Raw genomic sequence first — 27,550 nt, 5'->3', positions numbered from 1 at the left:
ATGACAGCGATTTTCCTTCAAGGTGAGGTAACAGCTAACTGGAAATTTGAGTCCTATCAGGCTCTGGTCTTGGACTTTGAGGCCCCATCAGGAGGCACCAGTAAGCACTGTAGAAGCTGTGCTTTGTATTACAGCCTTTAGGTTGAAGCTGCTTCAGCCCACAAGTTCTGAGCAGCCTCCGCACCCAGCATGCTGCATTTACTTAACATGAAGAAAGTGCAAGATTAAATACAAAATATTAAAGGATTGATTTATTGAAACATTAATAAATAACACATAACACATGCCTATGCTTATTTCAGTGGGAAGTTAACAGGTACCTTTGGGAATGTCTGTACCATCTCTGAAAGGAAGCCACCCACATGGGACATGGTTACCAGCAGGGAGAGGCACTCCACGGTGCTCCGTCCTGCTGGGGTAGGTTGGAAGTTACCTTCAAGCTAGAGTGTTGCTCCTGTATAATCCTTTCTGTTGTTTTATATTAAATTAAGCACTCTAAGGGCTTTAAGCTACAGGCACAGTGGCTTCAGGTCACAGTAGAACTTCCCCTCCAGCATAAGATTTGTTCAGACCTGAGTTTTTGGTACATCTCATGCCAAAACTGACCTCTGTCAGATGGAAGCTGATTGTTACAGTCTTCAAGGATGTTCTGATCATTTTATTTTGTAATTCAGCTTTACAATAAGGAAATCATAAGAAGGAAAAATAATTCATAAAAAAAAGAAAAAAAAAAAAAAAGGGGCTTAAAACAAGATTAAAATTGCCCCAGTTAAGACAAACATTGAATTCTGTGATTACATTTTTTACAATATAGCTTGTATGAAAAATGCTTTTCAAACGATAAAAGATTTCCAGGAAGGGCAGAAAAGAGCTTTCCTCAGTAATCTGTAATATTTGGTGTGGATGGAGAATGAAAGTGCATCAATAATATGGTGAATTTCTATGATTCAAATCTTACGCACAGGTTGTGAGATAACTTAATTCTTTAAGGTGAAGAAGTGTCTTTGTTTTCTCATTAATTTTAGTACACTTCCGTTTTGTAGAAATAAGACTGACATACATGTTTACCTACCTACACATGCACATCTCTAGCTGTATCTTGGTTAATAAATCCTCCATAAAAGAAAAAGAATCGGCACCAAAATTTAAGTTTTGTTCTCTAAGAAATCAGAAGGATAGGAGAGAAAGGAATACCAAACCCAACATTTTTCCTAGTGCGAGTGGGGAAGAGTGCACAACAGATGAGGGATAGGAGCTCTTATTTTAATTTGACATAAACTGACAAAAGAAAACTTGCAATGCACAGAGCTTTGTCAAATCTCAGAGATATACTTACAGAGCTTGCTTTCTTAAAAGCACCTTGTGCCTCAAGTATGGGTTTCAGTTACAACAAGCTGTAGCCAACAAGAATATAGCTATCAATCAACATTAAAAATATAAGGTGCAGCCTTTTCAGATGGATCCCTTGCTTTGGAGGGATCACACCTACTTACAAATACATACTTCCCAGTCCTCTGTTACTAAGGGCTCTAACTTCCAGGATGTTACCACTTGTAATACCTCATTTACGATCCTGAAGGATAACCGAAGCTTCCCACTTCACTGCTGAACAGTTTACAAGGAAAGTTGTCCCACATCGGTTTAGCAGCAAAAATAACCAGTTGAATTCCTAAGAGCTACACTGTATTTTTCAACAGTTCACGATGTATTAATTCATACTTCATTAGTGCTTTCATCTCATAGTACATAAACCTGTGGAAAAACAGGTAGGGATATTTTCATTGTAACCTTATTTCTATATTAAAGTGACAGCTTTACGTATTTTGCTTTTTCTTTTACAAAGATGACATTTTCTCTGTTATCTGGCATCAGCAAGACTAGTAATTCCTAAAGGCCCATCCACGAACAGGTTCCAAAATAATTAGTGTTCATGTGGTTTTAAGGATGAAATTATTAGATTTTATTTGTAACCTAGGAGCAGCAAATCATTCAAGTATCAGTGGTGTTAGTCCTTAAATGTTCAGCTCAAAGGTAGAACAAATATTACTATAACAGAAGGAACATTATCCCAAATCCTGAGGTTCTCTTAAGAATTCAGAATTCCTTTACTTCCCAGGGCCACCTTCTTCTAGCAGTCTTAAACAACATCATGAATTCTCAGTTCAGCTTTCTAGAAGAGGAAACAAATAATCTAGGTTAATGTACTCTCACATAACAGTTTTTAATTTGTCTAAATACCGAAATTGATTAAGGTCACACATGAAAGAAAGATTATCAGTCCTTTAAAATACAACACTGATTCAAGATTCCTGAACGTCTGCCTTAGATTCACAGAATCACAGAATGGTTCGAGTTGGAAAGGACCCTTGAAGGTCACCGGGCCCAACTCCCCTGCAGTGAACAGGGACACCTACATTACATCAGGTGCTCAGAGTCCCGTCCAGTCTGACAGTGAAATGTCCCCAGGGATGGGGCATCCACCACCTCTCTGGGCAACCTGTGCCAGTGCCTCACCACCCTTAGTGGAAAAAAAACCTCTTCCTTATATCCAATCCAAATCATCCCTCTTTAAGTTTGAAACCATTTCCCCTTGTCCTATCACAGCAGTCCCTCCTAAAAAATCTTTTCCCTTCTTTCTTACAGCCCCCTTTAGATACTGACAGGCTGCTCTCAGGTTCCCCCGGAGCCTTCTCTCCAAGCTGCACAGCCCCAGCTCTCATAGGGAAGCAGTTCTACCCCTTGCATCATTTTTGTGCATTTTCTTTGGATGCATTCTTAAGTTAGGGAACAACATATAATTTGACAGAACTGGCAGAACTTAGACAAAGTATATAAAATACCACTAGGGATTCTGACCTGCAGGTTACATTCATTACTATTGTCTCCTGGAGTACAGGAGAGGAGCTTGTGGTAAAGGAGGGTGACAGCACCAGACCACATCAGCACTTTGCATTCATGAGCTGCTTTCCAAGTGCTGAGAGCAAGCTGAGATATCCCCAGGGGTACGAGCGAGGCACAAAGCTTGTGCAGACTGGAGAAGGCTTTCTCACTGCTCCTTCCATGGAATCTGCTCCACAGTTTAATGCTGAGTTACCTCACAGAGTAGCAGAGACACCTGGCATCTGCTCTAGGACAGCATGTGTATTTTAAAACCAAATGTATACGATATGGTCAATACATGCACTGTGTACACAGCTATTGCCTAAAAGCTTACACACCTTCAGAGAGTACATGCTGAAACTGGCACTGTGACAACAGAGAAGGCATTTTGTTTCATTTTGTCTCCAAGTGTACTGATCAACCTCCTCCCCTTAGCTACAGGAGATGAAACTCCGGATGGAAAAGTGATGCAGAAACAGTCCTCAAACATAGGAACCTTTCTTCACAAACAGAAGAGAAAGGGACTGGAGCATCTGTTCTATAAGGAAAGGCTGAGAAAGCTGGGACTGTTCAGCTTGGAGAAGAGGAGGCTCAGGGGAGATCTGAAGGGAGGATGCCAAGAGGGTGGAGCCAGGCTCACCTCAGTGGTGCCCAGCGCCAAGACAAGGCATAAAGCAAAACACAAGATGTTCCACACTAACATCAGGATACAGCCCTTTGCTGTCACGGTGACACAGCTCTGGCACGGGCTGCCCAGAGGCAGTGGAGTGTCCTCCTTGAAGATCTTCAGAAGCAGTCTGGATGTGGGCCTGGGCACCCTGCTGTGGGTGTCCTTGCTTGAAAGGGGTTGGACCAGGCAGACCCAGGGGTCTCTGCCAGCCTCAGCCATGCTGGGATCCTGTGATTTTACCATTCAAGAGAACACTATGCCACGAAAACTTTCAATAATTAAGAAGTTATAATTTAAGCTAATTCTAGTAAGGTGGACACATCGCAGACTGCAGAGTGGCAGAAAAGAAAAAGCTCAGGACTAAAAGGTAAGAGCACTCAATATTATCAGGTGCAAAGTATGTAGTAACCAGGGAACACTGATTTGATATTATGATGATTAAAAAGTTGAGAAAAAGTAAGGTGAGAATACAGCTGTCCTTCATCTAAAGGAAGCCAAAGTAGACATTACAAAAATACCATTGCAAGTTGCTTGTAAATGTAAAATAAGAAATAGGTGACATGAGACTCCATAACATATTTGACAGGACATAGCTGTCTCATGGCACAAGGTAAGTAGGGAGCCTAGCAAGAAAATGGCTCAGGAGGATACTGGGAGTGGCAGGGTCACAGAATGTCATGGACACACCTCCAAGGTATCCAGCCTTGACTACTTTTGTGCACTCTCTGAAATTGCTCTTCTGCATCACTTCATGGATTTAACCTAAGTCGTCTCTACTGAGCATACTACATAAAGAGTCATATTAACCAACAGTTTCTAACACTGAGACATTTTCTCTTCGTGTCTCTTCCTAGAAGTAAGTCCCAGCTACTGGAAGGCACTGCTAGCTTCCAGCATCTCTCCTTGAGCATTTGTCATGAGTTTTGGGGAATAAACCACACGCCTTCCGAAGGTCACCGTATCACAGACTCTACTGCACAATCTGCTTTAGCTTTCTATTGTCAGAGCCATGAGTTCCCGATACAGGTAAGAAAACATTAAGCAAGATGTCCTGAAAAAAGCAACTTAGTAAACAGGACCCATTAAGCTCCCCGTTCTGACACGGAACTCATGGCTCAGATATACATGCATGCTCTTGCATTATTCTTACGTGCGAAGGCAGGTTTTTCTTATGTCTAAATAACCTACTTCATACTGATCATCAACAGGTGAAGGAAAGTATATATGAGCCATTGAATGCACATCTTTACCTTCGCTTTCTTTGAAGATATACGTGCACCAACCACTGGGCAATAAACGGCCATACAATAGCAAAAGCTAAAACGCCAGGAGAAATTTCAAAGGGCCACCATGATGGTTTCTAAGGAAGACAGAAGAGAGTCCAGTCAGCAACCTGCACGTGTGTATACAGCACGACATCTGTACTTCACAAATGCTTCAAATGCTACCACACCAAATAGAAAAAACTGGTAAGACCAGAAAAGAAATATATTTGTCTATTCAATAATCTTTTCAGGAACAATTTATTTTTATATCACTTCATCAAGGAAGAGACAACATGAAAAGCACATAGAAAAAAAGCCAGACACAAAACATTCATCTCATCCTTTCACGTTGCTTTTTGCAAATGGAAAAAACGGGATTTACCTTAACAGAGGAGGCAGGTGGATAATTTGACTGTAGTGTTGCAGATCTTGCCTTTAAATACAAAGAAAGACCTCATAAGTGTCAAAAAACAATTACACTATTTCTGCTTCACTAAATGAGAATATTTAGTTCTTCACGGTGGCTTTGCAGTCTGTTTGACAGCTTGAGGAACAGTTCTTGAAAGGAAGCTTTTCCTTGACATTGTTAAAAGCAGTACTACACTCAGTGCAACCCACCTTCCATCACTTGGTTTCCAACTTAACCTCTCATGCTTCCATTAAACTTCAGAGCATTTTTATCACATTTCTGTATGTTAAAATATGAATCTGTATCACTGACTGAACCTCTCTAGTTTTTCAAGGCTCCCCCTGCCTATGCAACTTCATCTCCGGTCCAAATCCAGCAGGTGTGATAATCCAGAGATGAAATCCCAGCAAGTTAACTTGCATAACAAAGTATTTAAACACTGGTCTGTAATAAAGACAAGAAGCATTCTTTCAGCGTGCCCTAAGCTATAGCTATACAGTCTAACCAAGGAATCCATCCAAAATCTTATAGGCAATATAGAGAAAGAGAAGTACCAGAAACACTTCAAGCCTTTTCCTACATACTGTTGTGGTGCTTCCACAGGAATAAAGAAGTCAGCTTTCTAGGCCTTTCCTAATGAATGTGTGAACCAGAAGCTTCTTGACATTGCTGCTCGTCAGAAAATGAAAGCACAGCGTGAACTGCTGGGCAAAAATCTTTGACTTATTCTTCATATATTGCTTTAGTAAAAAGAAAGAAAAAAATTAATCTGTGTGCAAACACCAGATTCTTGAACAGCTAAGCTGAAGCAAAATTACAGTTTTAAGAAATCCTCTTCCCTGGCTGCCTTAGATACGGGGTGCGTGCATCTCATAGGACACTTACTGACATGGCTCTACAATGCTCAGGCACATCAAATATCAACACGACAAAGAGAACCAAGTATTTCTGACTGCTGGTTGAATACAGTTCTATCACATTCTATCCTGCATACACTACTAAGTGTAGCAGTATTCCCACTGAAATGGAAAGAAAAAGAAACACTACATCAACAAATATCTACACTCTTAAGACTTCTGCTTGTCTTGTACACATGATGGGAAACTCCAAGGAAGTTGGATTACTTTGAAGGAAAAGAATGCTATGAGAAACCAATTTGCTAGCTGAATAATGAACTCAGAATTTCTGCCTGCAAACATTTACCAATGTGGGAAATTAAGATAATTTTATTTCCTTTGAAAATGCACTGAAATCTACCGATGAATCCCATGGGATCCCACAGTACTATCATTAACCATGGAACATCTATGTCACGACTGCATAATGTGTACTGATAACAATGGCTGAGATTAGTTGTATAACAGAAATGAGCACAATGACGTATGGTTAATATCTAAGTTAATATGCATGGTTTTGTTCACAGGTACAACAGTCCTGAATTGTGTTCCTAACATTAGGTCACAAAAAGAAATTCTAAGTTGAAACAAGCTACAGAATATAACAAATTTATTTGCAGTTTAAGAAACATTGTTTTAATCTGAAAGCATAAAGATACTCGAGGAGATTTAACAAAAATACAATCAACTTGCTTCAGTGCGTACCTGTGATGCTGTAACTGCCTCCAGCATGTGCAACCTCTGCAGGACATTCTGCATGTCTTCTTGCAACCGCATCAGCACCACCGCGATCTGCTCGTTGAGGCTGCCCCGCGGCCCCCTCTCTGATCCCCAGCGCTCTCCATCCCCTCCATTACCCATCTGTCCACCTTGCGAACCGTCTCCTAAAGGATGAAGTCTGTGCCCTACGTTGGGAGGGAAGAAACGGATGCTTAAAACACAGAATTGGCTACCAGCTCTATTGAAAATGTTTGTTAGGAACACTTGTTCAATTTTGTTCCACCCCAACTGAGTGCTTTATTCAGGCAGCTCAAAAGTGCCGGGAGGTTCCTGCAACAGTGTTTGAGATGTTTCCCTGCATGAAGTCTTACGTAACAGAACCTTCACCTATCACATTCCCTTAGCTGTACACATAACCAAATGTGCTTCTGTCTGCTTGTAGCAAACTAAGTGGAACGAGAAAAAAGGGGAGACGGTTAAACTAACGTGCAGCCCTACAATATGTTCTTCAGAATAGTTTACAATGTAAGTGCTCTTTCAAAATTTTCTCCTTAATTTTGCCATTTGATGCCATGCAAAAAGACATGGTGTAAATAAATGCAATGCTTTAACAACCAGAACAGATAGCATCAGCATAAATAAAAGGTGGGGCTAATACCCCAATTATATAGAAAACAATGTGTAATTGATACCTTTCCATGAGGTTCCCTGGTTTCAAATAGAGGTGTAAATAGGCATGCATTTAAAAATAAATACGCAACTTGTAAAGAAATTTTTTGCAAGCACAGATGGGTTTTGAAGATTACGCTTTAAGAAGGATGGGTGCTACAGACAACAGTTGGATTTTAAGGTCAGCCAAAACTGAAGCAGCCGATTCACTTATTAAAGATCTCCACAACACAATAAAATTATTCTGTAATGATTACTATGAATGAAATAAATTCTTTGAACACAAAACTGATCACCACCCACTGGAATTAATATTTTATTAGCTACTTTTACTGTGAAGGACAGAGGCATTGTACAGTGGGACTGTCTTACTGAACAAGGCTGACCAGTGCTTCTTAGTCTCCTCTCACTTATAGCCATGAGCAGAGTAGAAAATACAAAAGCTGTGCACAGTACCTCTCCCTCTTCTGACACCATAGAAATCTGCTTTTTCTCCATCCTTCTTCTCCTTGTGAGGGGCCCCATTACTGGCTTTGCCATCTTCTCCTCCACACTTGACTTCACCTTTTTCTTGAACTGCTCCTTCTACAGCATTTCCCAGCTGCAGATTCCCAGCAGTTGTGCAAGCACGCCTTGGAAGATCAGCGTTCTCTAATAGGAGATGATGATCTACATCCAAGAAATGGGATGAACGCTTTAAAGATCCTTTAGCTGACGTGATGATCTCCGAGGGCTACAAATTAACAAGTAATTAGAGTCTGTAAAATGTAACAGTTAACCATTAAAAAGGAAGAAGCAGCATCTTTTCTTTCACTTTAAGAAAGCAGCTTGCTCTGCATTATGACTTTTAACAGGAACATTTGTTTTGCTATAGAACGTGCTTACTGATGCCCAAACATTCTTTCCAAATTGAAAAGGTTAGACATTCACTTGAGACAAATATTCTCAAAACATTGAACTACTTGGAATTTAGACATTTTCAGCATACTCTCATACACTCACTGAACCTTTGGAAGATCTCAAAATGTTCAGTTTTCCTTTGGTTTTGCCTCCCAGACAGTGAAGAACTATCCTAAACTGACTGGTGAACCAGACTGTCAAGAGCCATGTGCTATTAGCAATGTTGGGCTAACAGCGCTCACACTCACTGCAAAGAAATCACAGTATTTATTATCAACCTGCTCAATATTGCTTGACTGCACCCTGTATTTTTCACAAATAAAAGTAAATTCTACCAAGTTTTTCATTCAAAATCTGTGATACTGCAGAAAGACATTAAAAATAGCTGCCATGAACATTGGCCGGGTCACAATTACACGTTCTGCAAGAGGACTGCCTTGAAGTGCTACAAGCATCCTTTGTTCAGTGAAAGGACAAAGTATGAGCACAACTACATGTCGAAGCAGACAGGGGAGCTCAGATAGCTGCAGGTAACTCCATGAAAAAGGAAAAATAGCAAAAAAGAGGAGAAAAAGAAATGCAAACTGCTGCCAAAAATCCTGTTTGTCAAATACAGATCTGCATCATCAGAACTGAATATTGAGTATTTGCTACACCTTTTGCAATATTTAAGTTCAGTGAATGTTTTCTCATTTTAGTCAGTCTGTAGTTGCACATCTATACTTATTTCTACACACACCTATCTGAACTAAACTTTTCACATTCAAGTTGGGAAATTGATACCTATCTACCCACGCCCATGAAAGAGCCTCAAACAAGTTCAAACAGTACACAAGACAACTGGGAAACAACCTACATAAAAAACAGCTTGAAGCATTTCTACCAAACCACCTTTTGCAATAGCTTTCACTGCTGCACAGAATTCTGATTTGCTAAAAGGAAACAGATGGATAAGAAAACAATGCAACACTGCTTGCAGGCCTTTCTGATCCCGAGCAGCATTCACACAGTCCTCTCCTGAATCAGGAAGCCAGGTGTTTGAGTACACTCTGCCAAGCCTACACTGAAACTGGATCTCCAAAAGAGGTCCAAACCAGTAATTCAACTACGACCACAGTTAATACAAGCAACAATTCAGTGATAACTAAGCCAGTACAGCTGGTGCCCATCTTTTACATGGAAGTCAAAGATGCATGTTATGGCTGAAGAGAGTACAAGAACCCCCACAAACCATCATCTCCCATTTCTCTAGATCTAGGCCGCTTTCTTCCACTGGCCTACAGGCTTCCTGCTCAGGCTTACTCTTTACTTATTCTAAGAAACAAATGCAGGATTTATCAGGCCAGAAAATGAGTGCAAAGATCCACACACTACAAAGATACTTTGTGATTCTGAGGGTCAGCTGAATTCTGGTCCCTACATACGTTACTAGACCCTGTTACCTGTGGATATAACCCTTACTTTCTTCATACCATTCCTTTTGACAGTTGTTTCTATGAGCTGCTGGTTTGGACCATTTCCCCTCACCTAAATTCTGTGAGGGCAATAATGTGGGAGCTGCTGGAGCAGTATTAACCAAGCTGTAAAAGACTGACAATAAAAAGAACACAAAATGATAGTTCAAATAAGAGAAAGGTATGTGTGTGTTGTTTCGTTCACCTCTGGATGTCCAGGTTCATCTGACAGACAGGAACCTATTTAAAAACAGGCATATTAGCTTCAAACTACACATAGGAATATTAATCCCTTACCTCTTCTAGTCCAAGTTGCTCCATCGAGTCACAATAAACTTCACTGTCTGAATCACTGGTTAAGTGCTGAGTTCCTGAGACCTCTTCAGTGCTCTCCTCATTTGCACCTGTATTTGAAGGAGGTATGCACATGTGCTTTGTAAATGTGAGCCAATCTTGGCAAAGTGTAAAGCAGTGAGTTAAAGTACCAAGGTGAGCTCCAGTTCATGCCCTATTCATCTACTGTTGTCATCCTATTAATAAATTATACAAAGCGTTTGCTAAGGGAAAACCAAGCATCATACTGATATTTCGATGTTCTAAGATCAAAATTTTAATTTTTGTCTGTTCATTTCGCCCTCCTTCCTAATCTCAGTATAAAGTAGTTTTGAACAAAGTCATCAACTGATTTTCAATTGGTAGATTTGGACATCAGTTACGATAAACTGACATTCACAACATTTTCAGCCTTGACAAATACAGATATTAATGATCTTCATTTAATGACAAATTAGCTTTCAAATGCAAATAACATACACAGATAATACAATGATTTTAAAAGATAATTGCACTTCTGTATATTTGAGCCTCCCTCTGAATTTACCCCTTTTTCTGTAAAAGATGTTTAAAAAAGCACCTTATTTTAAACTGCTAAGAATTGACTTAAATTCTTAGTACTCTTACTTCACGTTCATACTACTGGAGGATACCACTTCTCATTTTTGAGTCCCAGGATTAAGATTTCCAAGAAAAACATATGTAAATTAGCACGTGATCTTGCAAGAAGAATACCTTGGTGATCACAGTTATTAGCTATTTCTAGGCTTGGCTCTGTCTTCTTTATTTCTTCCTCCACATTCAAGCCATTCAAGGCAGATTTGTTCTGGATTCCATTCTGCATATCTGGGATAATGCTGTCCTTGTAACAGTCATTAGCAGCAATATTTTCCATATCCTTAGCAGCTAATGATTCTGTTTTCAGATTCTTACATTCTGTAAAAGAACAGGAAAACCTTGCAGATAGAAAGCCAGGTATGTAACAGCTAAAAACACAGTTCTTAAAGCAGATAACTTTTCGGATAGTCTGTATGTAAAATGTTTATGCAGAACAAAACACAAAAATGTTTCTAGATTCACATTTGCAGGGATTGTTCTGTTACTGTAAAAAGCATTAATGTAACAGTTTAACTTGCATAAAGAGCAGCTGATGTTTAACACGTAACTAAGCAATTCCACCATTGGTCCCTCTGACAACTCAAATAATTATCCCAATGTCCTTGGTGGGAAAAAGAACTGCATAAAATTCTAAATGTGTGATTTCATTTGGTTTTCACTCGACACTGTTACTACTCAAAACCCTTATGAGCCCCCAAAATGAATGCCATTGCAAGTTCTGTTTTCCTTTCCCTGAAGAAATGTGATTTTCAATTCTACTGTTACTAACAGCTGCTACAAGTAGCACTGGCAACAAAAAGGAAAACAATACATGATATTCGATCAATTCTTAGATAACACTCTGACATAACTTTCTAGCAGTCAAAAAATGTATGGCAGTACAACAAGCACAGCATTCACAATCCTTTGGGACTTTCTGATACTTACGCAGTTAAAAAAAAGAGACAAAAAACCTTTGGAAGGATCACAGCATGTTTGAGGTTGGCAGGGACCTCTCATTCCATCTGGTCCAACCCCTGCTCAAGCTGGGACACCCAGATCTGGGCATCCACAGCCATGTCCAGGTAGCTTTTGAGTATCTCCAAGGAGATACAATCTCTCTGAGCAATCTGTGCCACTGCTTCATCACTTGCACAGTAAAGAAGTGTTTTCTGAAGCGTTTCCAAGAGGCACTGGTCTAAGTGTAGAAAACATACCCTTTACATTTTGCTGGAGTTCTTTTTCTTCCTCTTCACGAAGTCCTTCTTCTTCTGATTCTGCTCCACTATCACTACTCTCAGCTTTTCCATTCACAGTCTTTAGATTTGGAGCAGAATTCAGGACGTTACTAAGGTCTGAGAAAACATTCAACGAGGAAAAAGTGAGTATTTTAAAAGAAACTAACACACAGCTCCCCCAGAAATATCAGGCAGCTGCTGCAGAAAAGCATTTCCATATTAAAAGAACAATCAACGAATGCCAGTTTTATTTCTGTATGCTCTTCCTTAATTATTTTAATGTTTCTCTTTTGTGGTTTACCACAGAATGCCTGACTACTCATGAATGATTCTGAGGAAGCCTACTGGAAAAAGACAGCACATTACATGTTACTTTCGCTACAAAACCTCTGACCAAGACTATTATCCACACTTCTGGTACAGCTACAGTAACGCTTTATCTAGGACTGATATGGCCATTTTCTCTGAATCCAGAGATCACTATTTTTATAGAAGTTCCCTTTGGGGCTGAAATGCTTCAAAACTGCAAACTCTGGAACATTCCACTCAATTATGTGAGCAACCAGATTCTGTGAAAAGGGAATATTCTATTAATCTCTTCCCACAGTGGTTTAAACAAAACGTGAAAACAAAATGTATACAAATATTTATCTGGCAAAGTGCACATGGAAGTAAGCATTCTGAGTTCAGTGAAAAAGATGGTGTAATTAATACACAGTGCATTTGTTTGCTTGTCTAATTATACAAATATATATTTTATATATATATAAAACAAATATTAAAAAAATAAAGTAATAGTTTAGCTTTTGTTTTCCATATCTGTGATCATTTCAAGGTTCCTAATTCACTCCATGTTCAAAGTATTGCAAGCTAAAGATTCTTAAAAATATAAAAAGGAGAATTTAAGCCTTTGCTACACCCTATGTAAAAAAAATATGGAGAAATATCTACTGATGATTTCCACCTTGTACATTAGCACAGAGTGAGTAAGGTATAAAGTGGACAGTTCCTGGACGCTCCCACACTTTACGTGTTGACCATAAGGCTGGATTCTGTCTGCTCTAATTGTCATCATAGCACTCCACAACTTGTACATAACTTGTATAACTCCATAACTGTGCATAACTTATATGTTCCCTTGATGGAATCTTGAAAGGTTAATTAATGTCAAGCCTTAAATTAATTAGGCTTAATATTAAAGAGCAAAATAACATCCAATTATACCGGAGTTGTCAAACCAGCCCTGCTACTTTCTTTGCTGCATGTAGAGCGATGGGTTTTCTACTTAAATCTTGCAATGAAGAATTGATCTGCTTTCCCCTGTCCTTTAACATCCATACTGCTTAAAAAATAAAAAACAAAAGAGCTTTTATTTAGAAATAATGAATACGTTAAATTTCCTGTTCACCTCAGTCTGACTGTGAAATAAGCACTCTACGGGCACCTTGCGTCACCATTTTGGATTGCAATTAAACTTTTATCTGAAAGTAACTGGAAAAGCTATCACCTCTTTTGTGGACCACTAGAATATAAGCAATGACAAAGTCATTCTATTCTTCCTGAAAAACAGTATTTGCAAAAAAAAAAAAAAAAAAAAAGACTTCATAGGAGATTCCCACCATATTCCCTGTTTATTTCTCATAAGCATCTTTCACTTACTGTAAATCTCAAATCTAGAGATGTTTATCAGGGAACAAACAGTGCAAGAAGGATAACGTAACACTGACATCCTCTGCAGCACGAGCAGTAGGCACAGTGACAGCTTGCTGGCAATGCAGAAGCAGGCATCACCCTCTCCACTGAAATAAAAACAGGGTGGGGAGCAAACATGCAAGCACCTTACCCAGCCGTGGGAGTGAACAGGAAAAACAAGAGTTGGAGACACGTCCAGCCATAAAGGCAGGTGATTAAAAAACTGAAAACCTCCTCACCCTGCCCGACATATTGCAAAAAGTCCCAGCCATACCATCAATGTATTTCCTAAGATTTACTTCTGTTTGGTTTTGAAGAGGAACATTATTGAACATGAAAATGTTTTCTTAGTACTCTATTTCAGCATGGAGATTATTAATCTGGGGAAACTTCTGTGTGCTACGCTGCACCTATTCAAATGGAATCACAGAATGGTTTGAGTTGGAAAGGACCCTTAAAGGCCATCTGGCCCAACTCCCCTGCAATGAACAGGGACACCTACACTGGATCAGGTGCTCAGAGCCCCATCCAGCCTGACCATGGGTGTCTTCAGGGACGGGGCATCCACCACCTCTCTGGGCAACCTGTGCCAGTGCCTCACCACCCTATTGTAAAAAAGCTTTTTCCTTGTATATACTCTAAACTCCTAAAGACGTAAAACTGAAGGAAAGTATCAGGAGTAACAGCAGTATGCCATGGAACACCTGAAAAACAGAATCTCTCAGGATCACATTTCTTCCACAAGGTTACTCTTAGCAACAGTGCTCCTGAAGACCACAGAGGCACAGCTTTGATGCAGACTCCGAAGGACACAGCACATTGTACAAAGCCATGGCCTCACTGAAATACCATGCTTGATTCTGCACTTCTTGTCAGAATCCCTACGGTGTTATTCTCACCAAGTCCATCCCAAATTGCTTCTACTTCTATGAGGTATGAGCACCAAAGCCTAATCAGAGCCAACTAGTAGCAATTTCCACAGCCTTGTGGGTAGGTCAGTAATTGCTCCTTGAGGAATGTAGCTTTTAATATGAATAACTCCATCAGCTTGAAAGTAGCAAAATCTTAGCTACTAAAGAATGATTTCTATGACTTTTACTTATAGCAACTTACATAGGGACTTCTTTGTACTCTATTCATATCAATTAATGCTCTGTCCAAATTTGGGTGTCAAGTCCCCAGACACCTATATATAAAAATCATGTTGATGGTTACTTTGATAATCAGGTAACAAGAATTCTTTTCTTGCCATCGTAACCCAATGTTCCATGCTTGTAGCTGATCCATGTAGGCTTCCTGTTTCCAGTTTATACAACTATGCTCTGCCACTTCTCATTCATCTAGTTTCACAGATTTCCTCCTTCCTTTTGAAACTGATGCGTTCCCATACTGTATTGCTGCAAGGAGAGATCATTTACCACAGGGGAAGGAGTACGCTTCAGGGCTTAGCTATACTTTGGAAATCCCTCTGACATTTATCCTTTCATAACAGCCTTCCAACCAAAAGTCTCTTTGAGCAGTCTATGAAACAGCACCGACAGCTGATTTTCCATCAGAACTGAGCTTATAAGCAGTATTTTAACATGTGGTTCAAAGCATAGATATGCATCCTTTCTGACCTGGAGCTGTGCTGCCTGACATAGCCTATGCTCACCCTTTATCCCTACATGAGACTAACAACATTCAAGCTGGTGTTTACTTAAACAACACATCTTAAAATGAGTAATAGACCTCCACTAGCCTAGATTGGTTTCACTAAGAAGCTCTCAAATGAGCAGATCAGAGGACAGACTGCTGAAGGCAATGGCTTCTAAAGCTTCATTTATTTTCTGAGGGAAAAAAAAAAAAAAAAAAGGACAAAGGGTACATGCAAGCATTGAGAAGTCTAGTCTTCAACTAGAAGACTTAGTTTGCCTTGTTTCCTTTCACTCTTTGGACAAAGCTGTTCTACAACACACTAATGAACTGTCCTCACAAATAAGATGGTAAGAGGGCATGCCAAAAATAAAGACATAACTACCATTCTTTTAATCGCTCTATTTGATCATCAGATTTTGCTCTATACAGTTTTCTTTTTTTTTTTTTAAATTTAGTCTTCCTGAACTTCACTATAGCAGGAACAAAGAAAGGCCTCTCCTTTCTCTTTAATTTACTCCAGATGACCACAATCCTTTTTTGTCCACATTCCTCTCTCTTCTTACGTGTTACTCAAGCTGTTACATAAAAAGATATGCCATTTTATTTTCATAAACAACAGTCACGTCTTTATTTGCCATTTACAAATACCAAAACAATCTGCGGATAAATAAATATTAAGAGCAGCTTCTTATACATACTATTAACTTGCAAGAATGCACTGAGGATTACTGACTTAATCATCCTGGAACTTTACGTTTTTCTTCCATTCAGTATCAATGGAGTTCTTCTCCATTCATACCACTGGTACTTACTCCCCAGAATTTTCAGGGCACTTTCCACATAAAAATAAGGCTACTGAGTTTTATTTGACTGACGTATGCATGGTTTTCTTCTTTCTCTGCTTGAGACTTGAGCCAGTAGAGACAACCTGCTTGTATTTTTGGACAGAGAGCAGCTCAGTAAGGACAGCAGCTGATCTGCAGGCAATCCCAACAATGGCAGGCAGTTCCATGCAATAAGGCACCAGGCACCCAAAATACAGGGCCACTAGCACATGCAGATCAGTTACAGGGTGCATGTGCAGAGAGTACAATAACGTAGGCTTTGCCAACATCTTAGAAAGTGATCAGGAATAAGAATGAATGTGAAAAACAGCTGCTTCTTAGATTTCATATTAGCTCTTAATTACAGCAATTCCAAGACCCAGGATGTCCCCATGTCTGGTACTGCATTCCCCTGGGAGAATGAGCAGGATTTACTATGTTCTCTTCTGTGTGGAAGAGATACAGTCAATATTTGGAAATTTTTTGTTGTGTAAGAAGTAGAGAGGGGTTTTATGTACTAGTGTGATGATACATGTAAGTACACATGAATATAATAACACACCTTTGTCCCAGAAAGTGCATCAAAACTCCATAAAGAAAACCAAGTTAGGCCTGAAAGCAACAGAAGAATCTATTTCTGGGTCACCTATAGTCCAGTCAACAGGAAAGTAATTTCAATCAAAAACTGTCTTGCCTTGTACAAGAAAAAAAATTACACAGGAAATAACATTAAGATTGTGTGCCCCACAACCTGCTCTTAGCAACTGAACAGCAACAGCCTTTCACGTTGCCCATATTAAATATAACCTCATGGATAATTGATGGCTCTTCCATGCATATTTGAAACTATGATTAAAGTAATTATTTTTCTTATAATAAAGTTGTACATAAAACACTAACCCACGCTCATTAGACACAAAAGCTATTATTGTTGATTCAGTTCCAGCATGAAACACAGTACAGTCGGGTTTGCCTTGTACAAGATGGTTTTGGAAGTAAACTGCTAAACTGCTGAGACAGAAGCTAGTGTGGATTTTATTTTTGCATCTATGAATATGATCTGTAGCCTTCATAGAATCTCAGAACAGCTGGGGTTGGCAGGGAGCTCTGGTTCCACCTGTTCCACCCCCTGCTCAAGAAGAGCCATCCGGAGCAGGGTGCCCAGGGCCACGTCCAGGATTTTTAGGATCTCCAGAGAGGTAACTCCACAACCTCTAAGGGATATCTGTGCCAGCACTTGGTCATCCACACAACAGATAAGCGATTCGTAATATCTAGACAGAACCTTGATTATAGCTGTTGCTTATCACAGGGGACTAGAACTGGAAAAATAGTTTAAAAAGAACTTAAAAACCTCTCTCAACACCCAACAGCTTCTCCTGCCCTACACCTGCCCTGCTTTAATGCACCTCGTCACTGTGGTACAGCCACCCACTCTAGATATCCCACTAAAGCACAGCAATTCTGAAGTACCGGGCGTTGCAGTTATTTTCCCCCTTCTTACAAAGCATTAGGGATTCATAGCCATTAAGTTCCTTAAAAATCCTAGTGAGGAAAGAGGAAGGAGGAGGAAGGAAATTAGTTTAGCAAGTATCTTTGAAGTCAAGCACAAATGAGAAACTGAGCTTATAAAGCAAACAGAGGGTGTTTCACAAGAAGCCCACACACAAGCAGGAAAAGCATGCCACCAAATGCTTCATTACAAAGCAAATATATTAAAAATGAGATGAGCTCTTTGAGAAAATACAACAATTTGAAAAAGAGAAACTAATCATATGCAATCTACAGAAGCACAGCTAGGAACTATTTTACGTTTTAAGAGCAAGAAAAGTGTTTTTGAGAATTAATAATTAAGAGCAGACTCACTTCTTTCAAATGCAATATTCCCCCCTAAGCTTACCTGCATCCTGAACTAGAAGCACCGGAATGGATGCACTCACTTGCACCAACATCATGCATACCTGTGAATACTGCCTTCTAAGCTTAGCTCTCACATCCAAGCAACTGCTCAATAACTGTATCTGCCTGCAACTTCTGCCTCTCACACCAGGTGCTATTGAAGTGGTGCCCTGTATAGGCAAGAAAAAAAAAAAAAGCTACACTGCAATCAGCACTGCCCAAAAGTAGCCTGTCAGTCAGAGTAAGAGACAGTGCGCTTCAACAGAGCTTATTACAGTTGTAATTACAGCAGTTACAACGCACCTGGGAGCAAAGGGCTCAGAAGAACACTAAGCAGGATGACAAGAGTATTACAATGCTGAAACCTTCCTGTCTCCACAGTGCATAACTTGTCATTGCTGAAGGCAACATTTAGTCTTCACAAAGGTTTATAAGGAACACTTTGCTCAGCGTAACAGCAGAGGGTCAACTTTATTTAGTGAGATTCACTGATATAACTGTGTTTTAAATGCTGGTCTTCTTTAGAAGTGAGCTGGACATCAGATTTCTCATTCATTTGTTAGCAAATACGCGTTAAGGCTGCTCTTCTAAAGCAGCAGTGTCCCTATCAGGTAGTGACCTGTAACCTCTTCCACCAGCTACAGACAAAAGGATCCCTCTTTAGCACAGCAAAAATTGCCCACTTTCTTCTGTAGCCCTAAGACAGATAAGGGTCCGGTTTCTCCTTTGACATACTGTATTTCATGGACCTGAATTAGTCTTTTCCCCCACCTACCCCCTTTAAAATACTTTCTACCTGTCACAAAGACTATTATCTGAAGATCCTCAGCTTCTCCGCCACAGTCTGAGCTTTCAGAACATTGCCCAGGTTATGTACTCTTGAAATATTCCTCAGACCTACATAGTCTACTGGACAAAACTATGCTCCCCTCCTAACTCCTCTTCTGATTTCCCACAGGTATGGCACAGACCAAGCCTGGGGATTGTAACGTATAAATCAGGCAACTTTCTCTTAGCTGCCATTTTAATGTTGGCATGTGAAACCTCAGGGTTGCTCACTAGGGTGAGCCACAAGCTCTGTTGACTCAAAAGACATTATTTCAATGGTTTGCATTTAACATTAACAGAGAAACCACAAGGAGTAGAAATTTAATTTTAAAAGGCTACACTTCTGTTGAGAGGCCAATAACACATCAGATGCATATTGCCTGGTAGCAGATGTTGAAGCAAGATGATATTCTTTATTGATGACATACTTTTTAGGAAGCAGCATGCAATTCTTACATAGATGGATAGTCATTTTCACTCAGATAAAAGCCTGATGGAAAAGCAAAAGGCAAATCTTCATTCAGAATGGGCCAAAAGAGAACAGAGTACAATGAGTACAATACAAAAAAAAAAAAAAAAAAAAAAAAAGACTAAGAGAAGGGGCCCAGTTTCCAGGACATAAAAATTACCTGCGCCTTAAAAAACGACAACAAAAAAACAACTTCCAAAATAGAAGCTATACAGAGCAAGGGCAGAGGAGACTGCAAGAACTAACACAAGTACAAATAACAATGCATCCATTTTTAAGAGTACTGTCACCAGTGTCTCATCACTTCAAAGCAAACTTGGGCAGAGCAGCTTAACTCCTTAGAATGAATCTGGGAGAGTGAATGTAACCGTGTCTCCATACTCCTATGGGATATTTTAAGACCTGCACTATGAATAATACTGATTACTTGAAGCTTCACTTTCCATCATGGAAGCATTAAGAGCACTGAAGAAAGCATTTCAAAAATCTTAAGTGTAAACGTAACATTCTATGATAAAACAATGGGATTCTACAAAAATTGTCACAACTCAGCGTGGCAGAATTAGAAGTTGCAGATTTAAGTTGTATGTGCTTTATCACACATCATTAAATTTATCCTGTTGTGCTACTGTTGCAATAAAGTTGAAGTTGCCTATTCTATGTCAATTGTACTTACACTGCCTTGTGCTTCATGCTGAATCTTCAAACTATACCTGTTTCAATAATAAACTTAAAAGATAAGTATCCTAACTTTTTTCTGCCTGAGTCTTTTTTTTTTTTTTTTTAAATAAGGCACTTGTGGCACTTTGCCATAGACACCAAGTGTAAGTAAATCCTTATTACACAGCTGACTGACCTGAATCTACTGATACTCTTAAAATCTTGCCTATCAATCTAGCTGTCAGGCAAGCTCATTAAACTCCTGACATGAACTATGTGCAATCATAATCTTAAAAATTACTGTTTCAAAGCAGCCACTTGAAAACCTCAACCATTACCCTTAGTCAAATGGAACGAATAACTATTTACCTCCCTCTGAGACTCCACGCCAAAACCAAATCAAAACTGTGTTTGCTTAAGAAGGGGAAAAGGCCCACATACAAGACACCAGTCATTGCTGCCTGTTAAGCACATCAAACTCATTTGTGCAACGGTTCTAGAGCTGTTACAAGTTTTCTCCTTTTGCATTTCAACAGTTTTCACTGAAATGAAGACAGTTCAAAATCACTAAGGCTTATATCACAACCTTATGAGCACACTGCCTCTAACAAAAACCATTACCAAAACATTTTTACAATGGCATTGCCAAATTAAAGCACCACATTGATTTCTATGCCACACTGCTAGGTTTGCCACTTGTTGGAAACATAAAGTCGTTAAAAAGATACTTCCCTTGTAAATTTGAATCTCAGAAAGTTAACCTGAAAGTTTCACAAATTCATCTTGTATTCTGAAGGTGTTATGAAACCATGTTTAACAAAGCTGTGGGTTTTGACTCGGGAAGATTTTTTTTTTTTTTTTTTTAAATAAAATTTAGATGAGATAACAAAGCTGCATTACTGTGTAGCAGCATGCATTTCCAACAGTCATTCCTTTTATGAATGAATAGCAAGAGCTAGATTTGGCTTTAAATACGCTTCTTTCCTCAGGAAGAGTTTTCCTTCAGCAGCTCAGAAAGCACGTAGATAACGACTAAACACACAGCTTCCTGGATCTAACTCTGTTTTTTAATAGAAATAGAAGATTCAGCCTAACGAGGTGGCAAACCCAGAAGTCACAAGTGTTAGCAAAAAATTACTACAGCACCAAAACAATGGAAGAGATGGACTTATCCATAATTTCTTATTCCTACCTTCCAAGTATTTAGATACTTTCTCCATTCGAACTGCCGTATAGTAGAGAGAATGAACAGAAAGATGCAACATTTAGCTTTAAAATCACTTACAGAAAACAAGCACCTTCCCCCCTACCCCCCCAAAAGCTGGAGTTGTGATTATTAATAGCACAAAGGAAGTTATTTGTTCGAACCTGAGGTTAGGCCAGATCCTCTGTTCTTTTTATCTTCCACTATTTCATAGAACGGGCCTATTACTTGCAGTAATTCTTCAACTTTGTCCGTCATTGGCATACTCTCAAGTATCTGCACAAGTCCAAAATATGAAGTACCTCATGAAACAGCATTTCAGTGATTCATCCATTTCAAATAATTTTACAAACTGTCATCCACTGACAAGTTAGTAACACTTCACTGCATTTCTCAATATATTGTTGTGATTTATTTATTTTAAAAAATTTAAAAAACTCCACAACATCATAAACCAAACCTAACAAGAACCCTAATTAGCTTTATTAACTTTTTGTGGGCAAAGACAAAACAGCAGAGCTCACGTCCCACTAAGGGACAGCTATAGCAAAGTGTTAGCAGACTTTGGAACCTATTATTTCAATAATTTCAAAGCAAACCAACTCAAAGTTCATCAGGCTGCTGTAATCTGATGTGGAAAGGCAATCAGTAAAAATAAATCACAAAGAAAATAAAACTGAAAGAGTTATTTGCCAGAGGATTCTTCTGGTTGGTCAGACCCTGTCATCTTCAGTGGAACCTAAGGCACAGACAAAAGTACTCTCCCAGGTCCACCTGAACCTCTCTCCCCAACCACCTTCCCCCCCCCCCCCCCCAAAAAAAAAAAAAAAAAACAACAACACAAAATGGACAAAATACAGCAAAGCAAACTGCCACCTATGGTACATTCCCTCCTTCAGAAGGGCAATGGAAAGGAACAGATTGGAGGAACAAGTAGCCAAAGAGCATGCATCTCACATAAAAGCACCAAGCACATTGCTCAGAAGCAGAAGCAAATGCTACTCCTTCACAAAGCAGAAGCTCCAGGCAGGGTAGCAGGTAACAAGCCTATTCCAAACCAGTCAAATATACCAGGAGACAAAGATCCTATCAAAATGCAATTTCACTGATGCTTCTGACCTATTTAGTGTACATAATTCATTCTATATTTGTAAGTGAGAAATACTCTGTGCTCAGCTGTCGAGCTAGAGATGAACCAGAAACAGGAAAGGTTTGTTTTTTCTTAAAAATAAACAACAACAACAACAACAAAAAAACAATTGATAGAAACAAGAAAACCTCTCTACAGCAACAAAAATGGTAGGTATTTACATTTGTCAACTGAACCATAAGCCAACAGCTTTTAGGCAAGAGAAAAAAAAGAAAACAGGCAAGACATAAATGAATTCTAGATTGCTGATTTCTTTGGGTGCCAGTTCACATATGAATATTCTTGTTTTAAATTAAAAACACTGTAGTGGTTTCTATGCTATACAAGAATTTACTTGAAGTATAAGTACATTAATCTAAACAGTATTACTACATAGAAGTTTCAGAAATGTGACTTGGAACAGATATTTATCTTAAACAAAATGCACCTGAGCTCACACTCAGCAGGGACTAAGATGCTGGATGGCCACTCTGCACCTCAACATTTCACCCACACACCTTCCTCAACAACTGCAGTTTTCAGCACTGCCACTTCAGAATCATAGACTCACAAGGCTGGAAACTATATCTGCAAGATCATCCAGTCCAACCGTCTCCTCATCACCACTGCCTCCACCAGCACTAAACCACATCACACAGCACGTCATCCAGACGCCTCTTGAACACCGCCAGGGACGGCGACTCCACCACCTCCCTGGGCAGCCATTCCAGTGCCTGACCACTCTCTGGGAGAAAAAGTTCTTCCTTATGTCCAACCTAAACCTTCTCTGGCACAACTTGTGGCCATTTCCTCGGGTCCTGTTTGTTGCCTGGGAGAAGAGGCCAAACTCCTTGCCGTCACAAGTTCCCTTCAGGAGCTTGTAGAGTGCAATGAGGTCTCCCCTGAGCCTCCTCTTCTCCAGACTGAACAATCCCAGCTCCCTCAGCCGCTCCTCATAAGACTTGTGCTCCAGACCCCTCACCAGTTTCATTGCCCTTCTCTGGGCACATTCCAGGGTTCCAGGGAAAATAAACCACCAAAGCCACCAAACAAATAATAATGTTAATGTTGTGAATGGGTCACCTGACACGTGCAGCCTAGGGTTACATCCCATGGTGGTGGAATGGGGAGAAACATAGCAAGGGTACATCCTTAAGTTACATCAGTATCCAGATGTCACCTCCCAACCTGACCATGGATATCTATGCAGCAGCAGAGCACCTGCAGTAACACCACGGAGATGAGTGTGGTACTGATAGAACAATCCAGTGGACTTGAAACACACTTCTACTGATGTTTCAAGTAAAACAAATCAGCCTGGAAAAGCTAAAGCCAGCATTTCAAGTGACAGGGCTGAAGCAGCAGCAATGCAGAGTAAACAGATCCCTAGTTTCAAAACTGAATGAGGCAAGAAGTCATTTGCTCTCCAATCCTTACACGTGATCCCTACAGAGGCAGAATATTTGTGCTTCATTTGGGTCAAGTAAGCAGGCTTCCTCACAGGAGACTCACTCAGGCGTTTGTTCGGTGCAAACACAACTTCACCTAATTTTCAGCATCCTGACAAATCAACTACTGCATTGAAAACAGCAAGTGCACTACTGATGTGTCACTGCATTTCAAAAAGGAGATTTGAAAGGAAGCACTAAATCTTGTGGTCTGCATTCAAAAGACACTTAAAATTTAGTGGGGATTTTTGTTTTTAATTTACCTAATTAAGATAAATAACATATGGCCTCTTCTGTTTTCTGGAGGTGCAGTAGGGTTATGTTGTTTGTTTGCTTTAAATTTTTCATTTAGAAGCAGCAACAGCACTGCTAATGAGAACAAAATAATCAAAATCACAGATAGAAAAAATAGTTGCTGAATTCCAGCTCCATATCAAGTAAAGGTTTTTTGCTATACCAATTATCAATCGTGCCAAGTATTCCAGCAAACATTTAAGACTATTAAAATACTGTCCTAAGAGGAAAAACAAGTGTATCCAGAGTAAAACTTAGATTTCCCTTGCCTTGGTGTTAACCTCATTTTAAGTTACAGACACATCTTCATCCAGAGCAACTATAAAAAAAAAAAAGAAAAATATATATTTAAACTGGAAAGGCTACCTGAAGTAGATACAGTGTAAAGGGTTGCAGAGCAAAGGGTTACTCAGGAAAAGACAAGAGACCTTAATTCTGAACATCTACCTTAGCTAATACTTCAGTACTACTTTAGCTCTGTCCCTTAAGCTTCATATCAACTAGAACTCTTGTTTTTCCCCCAAACCAACCCAAATTCAGTAGCTTTGAAGGAAACTACAGAATTTTATTTGCCCCGCAGGCCAAAAAGCATACTACTAAGGCATAACAGCTCATAAAAGGAAGAATTCATTTGGAGCTCTGACAGCATTCACTGAGAATCCCTTCACATTTCCTAGTTTAGCTCATGGAACATTTTGTTCTAAAAGATACCTTCCACTTGTTAAGAAATTTACCTTTTTCATTTCTTCAACATAAGCTATCATGGCTTCCTCTTTGGACATATCTCCCAGGGCACTCCAAGCATCCCTAGGAAAGAAAGTCACACATCTTCAGAGACTTAAAGGCCCACAGGATTTTTTTTTTAGCCTTAAATAGGCCAGTTATACAATGCTCAAAGTTTCTCTCATACAAGTAAAATGTTTAAAAAAAAAAAAAAAAACAGTAATAATAATAAAAATTTAAACTGCAAACTGCTATTGTATTCAAGTTTGTAATTTGCTAAGATAATTAAAGCAGTGGGACATACATACAGAAGAAACAAAATGAACAGCCTGGGGACTAGCTAATCAACGATGATCTTGTACCCAGTAATGTTGTTTACAAGTCCAGATATTATGAAAAACACATACTTCCCTTTCTTTTGACTGACTTAGGGTCCTTGACAACAGGAAAAAAAAAAAAAGCCTAATACTCAGCTGGCACCTACAAATATCTGCCAGAATAAGTCATAAGTTGGTCAATAATAAATCAGAATAGGCTACAACAAAAGTGTGCCGTCCTTTGCACCTGAGTTTAGTAACAAAGGAAAGACGCACCTGTCCAAAAGGCAAATAATTTAATCATTGCCTCCAGCTACCACCATAGTTAACTCATGACCTAAAAAATACCCAACTTTCCAGTCCTGCAACACAGAAAACGTCAATCAAACTTTTTAGCATTGCAAAAAGAATGCCAGAACACAGGCTGAAATAAAGCATTTCCTTACCCAGAACTGCACTCGATTTGACACTATCCTTACCTTTTGCCAGACTACTTGTCCCACTTACAGCAAAACCCCAAGGCTGGGGATCACATTTCAGCCACAAACAGCCAGATGAGTGGGAGCTTACTGTCCCAGTCACGCAAACACACCTTCTCCCCATTTCACAGATCCCAAGAAGACCCTGACCATAGAGACAGCAATAATAGTTGCATTTCAGAAGAAAACTATTAAAATAACTTAATTAGGGGAGTGTTCATACAGGTTCTCAAACAGATCCTCACAGTGCTCAGAAGGCTTGTAATTTGTCTAAAAAAATGCTATCAGCAGCAAGTCCTGTCACTGAGCACATGAACCAGGCACAAACTAAACCTACCCCAAGAGCTTGAAGCTGTAGCAAAAGCTTTTAGTGAGCATCTGTGCACTTCATGCTCATATTATATAATATAAGAAGAAGAATTTGAGACACTGTTCTACATTACACTGTGTAGACTGCCTAGTTTTGTTCTACAGGGTGGATATACAGTGTGGAAACATTACAGTGGTTTATAACTCCTTGAAAAAAATCATCTGAAACATAAGAAGGAAAACAAAGTAACAGAGATTAAAAAAGAAAATGTTAAAAAAAAAAAAAAAAAAAAAAAAAAAAAAAAAATGATTCCTTCAAGAACTACTCCTCTTAACACCTCCACCCAAGTATAAAGAAAAGTCATGAAAAGTTACCATTTATATCTACCAATAGGATCCCAAAATCCAGGTCTTGGAATGTTACAGGGTCCTTGTGTTGCCTGCTTATAAAAGCTATAGAACTTCAGCATCATTTCATTTGTTGGCTGGAAAGAACCTAGTGAAAGCATTTTAAAATACAGTTAAAGTATAATCAAGTATGTTAGCAAGTATTTTGCAAGCTTAGTATTTCTGTCAGAAAATAGCCTGCAGTTTATTCCAGCTTCATTCACAGCAGTGCAGTTTAAGTCAATGAAAAACATCTTCACTTCATCTAACTGGAGTCAGCCACACTGACAATATTTACTTTACAAACAGAGAGCAAACTGCAGATTAAACAAGGGACTACAACCTTTACTGCTTCTAAGGTCAGAATCCACAATTAGCAAAGAGTAACAAGTAACAAAGAGCAAGGCTCCTTTCACTTAATTTAAAGGGGCAGATTCCACTTCCAGTAACAAAGTATGTCACAGGTCATTTTCACATGGCAAACAGGAATCTACCAAAAGACTCCAGAAAATAGAACAACAGTAACTCCTCCTGCATTGCTTTTGTTTACTTGTTATTTGACAGGACTTCCAATCACAGCCTCATCGCTCTTCCTTGTTTTCTTCTCTTCCTTCACAGAACAAAGATTTGTAGGGGTAGGAAGCGCAAACACAACACTGCAATAACTGGCAGAGAAAATTCATACTTACTCCTTTAAATCAAATATTCTGGGGCTGGATTTTTGTCATTAAGGGATGCCAGCAACAACCTTTAGTCCCAGCTCTTGACAAACCCATCTTTACTTATCACAGCGACCAAAAGGATACATTTTGACGTTTTGCTCTGCTGTTTCGTTAAACCTTTCAGCAGAAGGATCCCATGTGACATCAGCTCCCAAGCTGCCAAACCAACTCAGGACCTGAGGAAGGCCCTTCCCCAGCACAGAGCCGCGGACCGGCGGGGAGCCGCAGACCCCTCCTCCAGGAGGAACTTCTTTCCCAAGTTCGAAAGGTGCTATTTCAGACAGGACGGGGCTCCGTTCTCCCCTCGGCCCCCCGCCGCACAGACCCCAGCCGGCCGCGCCCGCCGTCCTCAGGCTGCACTCACCATTTTTGGGCAGGCTCTGGATCACCTTCACGGCCGCCTCGAACCGGGTGGCATGCACGGAGCCGGTCTCCGCCATCTCCGCCTCGCGTCCCGTCCCGTCCCTCGCCGCCTCCCGCTCTGCCACCTCGCCGGG

At 39.7% G+C, this 27,550-nt stretch overlaps 1 protein-coding gene across 2 annotated transcripts; it reads right to left on the bottom strand.

Annotated features, from left to right (window-relative positions):
• Nucleotides 1-236: 236 nt before the first annotated feature.
• ACBD5 (acyl-CoA binding domain containing 5) lies at nt 237-27,550 on the bottom strand. 2 transcript variants are annotated; one of them, XM_042888129.1, is made up of 13 exons: nt 27,418-27,550; nt 26,320-26,440; nt 24,851-24,923; nt 21,410-21,521; nt 21,234-21,266; nt 12,011-12,148; nt 10,932-11,132; nt 10,161-10,267; nt 7,966-8,242; nt 6,826-7,025; nt 5,198-5,248; nt 4,801-4,910; nt 237-2,170 (listed from the first exon to the last, which is right to left on the bottom strand). In XM_042888129.1, the coding sequence occupies exons 1-13, from the start codon at nt 27,491-27,493 to the stop codon at nt 2,158-2,160; spliced, it is 1,512 nt and encodes a 503-aa protein (XP_042744063.1). In that variant the 5' UTR covers nt 27,494-27,550; the 3' UTR covers nt 237-2,157. The 2 variants fall into 2 exon arrangements, with proteins under 2 accessions (XP_042744063.1, XP_042744064.1); XM_042888130.1 differs by lacking the exon at nt 21,234-21,266.

The sequence above is a fragment of the Lagopus leucura genome, unplaced genomic scaffold, assembly GCF_019238085.1.
Source record: "Lagopus leucura isolate 7727_CA_CO unplaced genomic scaffold, USGS_WTPT01 Super-Scaffold_100157, whole genome shotgun sequence".
Classification (NCBI taxonomy): Eukaryota; Metazoa; Chordata; class Aves; order Galliformes; family Phasianidae; genus Lagopus; species Lagopus leucura.
The sequence above is the reverse complement of the archived record's forward strand: the minus strand, read 5'-3'. Positions and strand labels throughout refer to the sequence as shown.